Consider the following 7093-nt stretch of genomic DNA (forward strand, 5'->3'; position numbering starts at 1 on the left):
GTTTGCCTCACGATTGTCTTGTGAATGCCTGTGACGCTGCCGCCGTGCAGTGTGTCCGTGTAATACGCCTTTAAATTCATGGATCTATGTCGCGGAAGTAAACCTTTAATTCATCGTCTCACCACCAATCCCTTCCCCCACCAGCAGCTCATTGGATGTTTTCTAACGCGGCTCTGAAAGCCAGAGGCAGCATTTAAACTTCTCTCTCAAGCTCTCCTTGCTGTACTTTTTTTTAATTTTTTTTAAACATTTTGATTGTAATACCATGTAGAACCCCACCAGGAGAGACAGTTTGAAAGTGTTTCCCCACTTGAATGATTCATTGCATTGAGGCGACAAAGACAAAAGACAAGAGTTGTTGGAGATGAATTGGCGGAGGCAGTGGGATGAAGCCAGGAGGAAGATATGACTGCATGCTTTCCTCCAACTGTGGACATTCAGAATGGGTAGAAATGCGATGTCGCTATGGTTAAGGTTTGGCTTGGTTTAGGCACAACAGTTATGGAATGATCATGGTTGAATTAAATAACGTTAATAGTTGGTAGAAAAGGTCGAAGTCTAATCTTTTGACCCATCCGACCACCCTGACCATCTCCCTCTGTGGACTTCCCTAAAGTCTTTACTACTTTCTTTGCTCTCAATGGACAAGCGTCTTACTGTAATAACCGCAGCCGAACATAACATGTAGTATGTGGACATTTACTGAAACTTGAGTTGGTTTTCCTGGAGGGCGTTGTCTGTCGGACAGCACGTTGCACGATCACATTAGTTTGAAGTATACTGAGGAATTACCTTGAGGTTAGGACCTTGTCGTCACCAGGCAAATGAGTCAAACTAAAAAATAAATGCTCCATATCTCTAGAACAAACTGCTTGTAGTCGGCCCATTGGTCAGAGCTTACAGAACTTACATGGGGGTGAACGACGACGGGACCTTCGCTACCCAACAGCTTGACAATCGTATTAAAGTGCAACATCTTCGAAATGAGAACCACTCCACTAAACAGTTCTGCATACTCCCAACAGTATAAAATGTTGCTACATCCTTTGTTGGATTCTCCACTCTTTGTTTGTGCTGTTTCAGGGGCCGGTGAATCATTGGTAAATCACTTAGCTGCTGTTAAAAGATCTCATCGAATAGAAAGCATTTGCTCCTTTTTTTTCTTCACTGATCAAATTTAGAATTACGAAGCTTACAAATTCGACACTGCAATCCCCGTGATTCATTTTGTTCATTGAATTTCTGTTGAAAAGAAATGAGTAGCCGTGCAACCTCTATTGTACATAAGAACACAAACGTAAGGATATTTTTTAACCGAGCCCTGTTGAGGGGAAATATATTCCCAAAGAGGTGTCGCAGGTCGAGGAGAATCCAGAGAAGAAGACGGGTGAGGAAAATGAAGGCAGGAAGTCCTATCTGGTGGTGGTGGTGGTGGTGGTGGTGGTGGTGGGGGAGGGGACAGGATGGGAGTCTTCAGTCATTTAATGAACCAGGTAATTCATTGGTCAACGTGTGCCAGCGCTCAATTTTCTTGTCCTTGTTTTTAAGGCAGTCAAACCAGTGTTTGAGCCTCTCTCCGTTTGCATTGATACCCAGAGATACTCCACCTGAAAGAAGGCACAAGGAGAGAATCAGTTGTACGCCGAGTTCTCAGCGAAGATTTACATCAATTTCTCACATTATTAGAACGTGAAAAGGTAAAAGCAGCATTATAGTAACGGAACAAAGCTTTAAATATGTTATCTGTAATGAGACACACTCTTTATAACTAGGGATTTATTAATGGTTAATACATCATTCACTAAAGTAGACCGGACGAGCTCCCCTCCAGGTCCTTTCAGTGGCTGTTCTGATGATGTCTGCTGTGTTGCCGACCGAGGGCATCCATCTTGGTTTAACTTTAAACAGATCTCTAGTTGGCACAGTGAAATATTACCAAGTCCATTTCATGGTATTATGGCTGGTGTCGGTTTGTTTTTGAATAAATGTGTGAATAAGTGTTTAACAAACATCTCTAAGCACTTGCAGTGAAACATGCTTTTAAGTGTTTGTTTAAAATAAAGAGATATAGACAATAAGTCAACAGTTTTACTGCTGCTTAGTGCTGGAAGTCTGGTTCCTGTGAAGCTGAATGAATAAAACAGTGCTATTTTAATTTGATATACAGACAAGGTCACTGAGGGATGAGAGCATGAAATGTGTCCTTACTGCGACGTTAATTGATTGTTAAAGAGAAAGTTCACCCCCTTTTATGTGGATGTCCGATCAGTGTTGATAACTGTAGTCAACTGAAGCAATGACCTCCTCAGTGCTGCTATATTGACCCAGAAAGCTGATTTCTCCTGCTAATTGGAGACGTGTTGGCATGTACCAGGATGCATTGGGTGCATGCTTCTGTCCAACACAAGCGACAACCTCCCATTCTAAAAAGTGAAGCCAATCCTGAAGTGTCTTAAAGCTGCATTCTCTCTAGTGTCCACCAGGGGGCGACTCCTCTGGTTGTATAGAAGTCTGTGAGAAAATGACTCCTCTCTTGATTTATTACCTCAGTAAACATTGTAAACATGAGTTTATGGTCTCAATCTCTAGTTTCAAGTCTTCTTCAATACAGCATGATGTTCATTCAGTAATAAATAAATGAATAAAGCAGGGTATGCTTTAGGGCGGGCTTACTGTGATTGACAGGTAGCTAACACATCTGTATACGGCATCTCTAAGTCACTCCTCCACAGTCCAAATATAGTCCAGACAGCCAGTGGTGCTGCTGATGCTGAGGAATATCTATCGAGCTGTTTCAGCTCATCGTTATCTCCGATGAAAGCAGAGCTGGCGCGGTTCGCCCGTGCTTACCTATGAAATCGTTGGACTTCCCAATGTCGTAGTCCCACACGGTCACCTCCAAGGTCTTTTTGGTGAGGTCTGCATATTTGATGTCGTAACAGAACTCCTACAGAAAAACAGCAGAAGAATAAGAGCTCCTCTCTCCAGTGCGATCACATATAATTACATATTTTCAGATCATCACAAAGTACGAAGCCTAAAATGTGAGTTTAAAAGTCTTGGACATTCGATAAGAATCCGATCTGCTTTGCAACCTTCACAACAGAACTCTTCTGTGTCGTGTTGGGTTTGTTGTATTATTACAGACCTGAATGCAATCTACATCTTTCATCTTCTGGTGAAAGTGATTCACATACTTCTGATTGCCTCATTGAGCTTGAATTGGTTTTGTTTTGAAATAATATTCAGTTTAATGTCGGAAGTTGTTGCTTTTTCTCACTCTCGGGGAATCATTCACCGTCGTAGACTCATTCAATATACTACAAGTGTCTTGATTAGAGCACAGGGAAATTAAATGTAAAATGTGAAAATGGCAGTTAGTGATGGGCAGATCAATACTGTACTCGTGGTATTGATTCCCTAAAAAAATATCAAATAAAATTACAAAAAAATGCATCGCTTCCAAACGTTTTTTACCACTTTTACATAATGTTTGTGCCAAAACAGCCCTGAGCTGGCAAGCATCACATGACTATGGAAGCCAATGAGACATCAGAACTGAGCACCCAGTTGCACACTTCACCATCAACCATGTGAGAGAATGACCTGAATGAAACGTAGATACAAAAATACAGCAACATGCACGAGTAACCTCCTCCAAACATGTAAAAACAACACACAGGAAAGTTATGTTATTAAAGTATTTCTGTAAAATACTGGACTGTTGTTGGTGGCACAAAGATGATCTGTATTCTTAAAATTGTAAAATGAAGTATCTGTATCATGTTACTCATCTGTAACAGGAGCATAATCAATGAAGTCCCCCGTCAATGAAGCCAAACAAGCGTTTTCTGATATCAGTTTGCACCGTGTGAAGGAAGGGAATTCATTCAGCATTTATATCTGTAGTTCAATCAGGGCCGCTGCTTAGTGGAAATCAATACCTCGATACCGTTGCTCGTCTCTGACAGAAAGGCCAAGAGGTGATGGAGGGATATGGACGCAAATAATGTCAGAGGTAAATGTCAAGCCGCTGGCCCGCATCAGCATTTGGCCGTGGCCGTCCGCTCGTGTACGGGTGGGTCCTTCAGAGACGAGCTGCCCTGTGGCACGACACTCTCAAGGACCTCCAGAACATGTCTGGGTCCTCAGGGAGTTCATTTCAGATGTCAACAATATTTACATTCAGTCACTTTGGTTACAAAAGAGTTGACTGATGAAAATAAGGTCTGATTACTGGTCGACGAGCCCTCCCCCCCCAACGAGCCCCAGTACATCCACACTACCTGCACTGTCTAAATTTTACTGGGCCGAGGAGCGTGACCTAAAATTAATTTAATGCCGTGAAAATGCCAATAATGAGCTGAAAAAAGCTGAGAAACCAAGGAGCAACCTCCGTCTTAAAGCTGCATTCTCTCTAGTGACCACCAGGGGGCGACTCCTCTGGTTGTATAGAAGTCTATGAGAAAATGACTCTACTTCTCTCTTGATTTATTACCTCAGTAAACATTGTAAACATGAGTTTATGGTCTCAATCTCTAGTTTCAAGTCTTCTTCAATACAGCATGATGTTCATTTAGTACATTATGGTCCATTTAGAGTCACACAGACCATAAAGCAAGGGATGCTTTAGGGCGGGGCTACACCGTGATTGACAGGTCACTACCAGAAATATGGTAACGTCCATGACTTATGTACGGTCTATGTGAAATAACGCTCCATAGAGCTGAGAGGAACTGCTCAGTTTTCTGATGGATTAGCTACGATGACCGACACTACGTTTTTTTTAAATTTTTTTTTTGTTTTTTTTTAAAATCTCTATAAGATTAAATATTCATGACTAAATAAGCAGCAGAGTAAAAGTTCAGGTATCATTCAGTAAGAGTTTAACAGAAAACTCATCAGATTCTGATTCAAATGATGAATAGAAGACGTCCCGTATCAAGTTTTCTTTTCTGGCGCTTTTATGAAAATGTTCACAAGGCCGTTGCGTCAGCGTCTCACTAGTAGATGATGGAAGATGAAAGGTTAAAGTATCAATGCTGATAAGAGACACCTGAGCTACATGCATGTTCTACCTACATCCACAAACGCCCTCACTTCTGCTGCTCTCACAAAGCGATGAAAGAAAAATACGGCTGTTTTTTCAATTTGACAGCCTCATCTGACTCTCACAATGGCTTCTGTGGTTATGGAGGTTGCTCAGCACATGAAAGCATCGGATAAACATTTTGAAAAAAAAAAAATATATAACAAGAAAAAAGGTAAACTAAAATTGGAGCTTCAAGGTTTTAGCGCCAAAGCGGTGGATTCCTACCTCGTTGAACTCTGGATTGAGCGTCTTCTTTTTCACAGCAGTCTTGTGCTTTGACTTTTTGTTCTCGTCGGGCTTCAGGTACCTGCAGGAGAGCAGAGCGAAGACTTAATACCTCCAAGCTTTTACTGCGGAGAAAAGACCACAGATGCCTGCAGATCCACCCATTAAATGCCTTCATCGGGTATCATTTGAAACCCTCATGGACCATGTAAATCCTCATGGAAGCATCATTCAGCTGTTATTGCGTTCTGTCCTGCAGAGGGCGCTGTGGCACTGCCCCACATCCAACCATACAGCTGCTTCACATCACCACATTACACCACTTACATTATCTGATAGACTCCATCTGTGTTTTTATTACAGACATTTTTTTTCCAGTTGGTAATTGGTGGATGCCATCACCTCCTAAGATTGATGTCCAAAACATTAGTTTTCATTTACGTGTCTTTAATGATGAGAATACAGCGTTGAAGACTCCTCGCCGCTCAACAACAGACATCTCAGGTTGTGTCAATGTTAGTTTTTATGAGCTTTCTCTGGTGAGGTTTAATAATCTTAACAGTTTCAACGTGAGTCATTATGTGATTAAATATGTGCCAATTTCCATACATTTCCAGAACAAATCTGAACATTGTAGAAGAGCCACGTTTGATATTTCTGTTTTGTTTTGTTGACATGTTAGAGTCAAAGGGTTTTACTGAGGGAATTTAGGATATCTCTTTGTTTGACTGTAAATCAGAGAATACTGTCATTTTCACCATGTTTTTATTCATAAAATGTTGTATAATTCGAGCTATGAATAGTATATACTGTATCTATATATAACTTTATTTATATAGTTTACTAAGTGCTTTGACAGACAAAGCAGCAAAAGAGCGATGATAACAAAAACAGAAAGCTCAATGTGAACTAACCCCTCTGTGTGAACCTTCAGCACACAGAGAGGAATGAACGAGTGAAGTTTGGTGAATGTAAGAGCTGCTGAAGTGGAGATTTATCATCAGAGTCTGAGAACAATCTCATTTAGAGGAAACGTCCTTTAAAGAGACGTTTAGTTCCATTACAGACATTTAGAGACTCTACAGGTGAACACATGAACTCATAGATATCACCATGAGACTTCACCACTTCATCACTCACATTAAGAAGACTCTACAGGTGAATAGGGTCACAACATGACCTCATAGATATCACCATGAAACTTCACCACTTCATCACTCACATTAAGAAGACTCTACAGGTGAATAGAGTCACAACATGAACTCATAGATATCACCATGAAACTTCACCACTTCATCACTCACATTAAGAAGACTCTACAGGTGAATAGAGTCACAACATGAACTCATAGATATCACCATGAAACTTCACCACTTCATCACTCACATTAAGAAGACTCTACAGGTGAATAGGGTCACAACATGACCTCATAGATATCACCATGAAACTTCACCACTTCATCACTCACATTAAGAAGACTCTACAGGTGAATAGAGTCACAACATGAACTCATAGATATCACCATGAAACTTCACCACTTCATCACTCACATTAAGAAGACTCTACAGGTGAATAGAGTCACAACATGAACTCATAGATATCACCATGAAACTTCACCACTTCATCGCTCGCATTAAGAAGACTCTACAGGTGAATAGGGTCACATGAACTCATGAATATCACCATGAAACTTCACCACTTCATCACTCACATTAAGAAGACTCTTCACGTGAATAGAGTCACAACATGAACTCATAGATATCACCATGAAACTTC

At 40.9% G+C, this 7093-nt stretch overlaps 1 protein-coding gene across 1 annotated transcript in view; it reads right to left on the bottom strand.

The window, feature by feature from the left end:
* Positions 1-236: 236 nt before the first annotated feature.
* doc2b (double C2-like domains, beta) overlaps positions 237-7093 on the bottom strand; it is a 102038-nt gene continuing 95181 nt past the window's right edge. The window contains exons 7-9 of the mRNA XM_031874214.1: positions 5318-5399; positions 2851-2947; positions 237-1607 (exon numbers count right to left, since the gene is read on the bottom strand). Coding sequence (XP_031730074.1) covers positions 1474-1607; positions 2851-2947; positions 5318-5399 — 313 coding nt within the window. The 3' untranslated portion in view covers positions 237-1473. The remainder of the gene's footprint in view (positions 1608-2850; positions 2948-5317; positions 5400-7093) is intronic.

Source organism: Anarrhichthys ocellatus, unplaced genomic scaffold, assembly GCF_004355925.1.
Source record: "Anarrhichthys ocellatus isolate YVR2014 unplaced genomic scaffold, GSC_Weel_1.0 scaffold78, whole genome shotgun sequence".
Lineage (NCBI taxonomy): Eukaryota > Metazoa > Chordata > Actinopteri > Perciformes > Anarhichadidae > Anarrhichthys > Anarrhichthys ocellatus.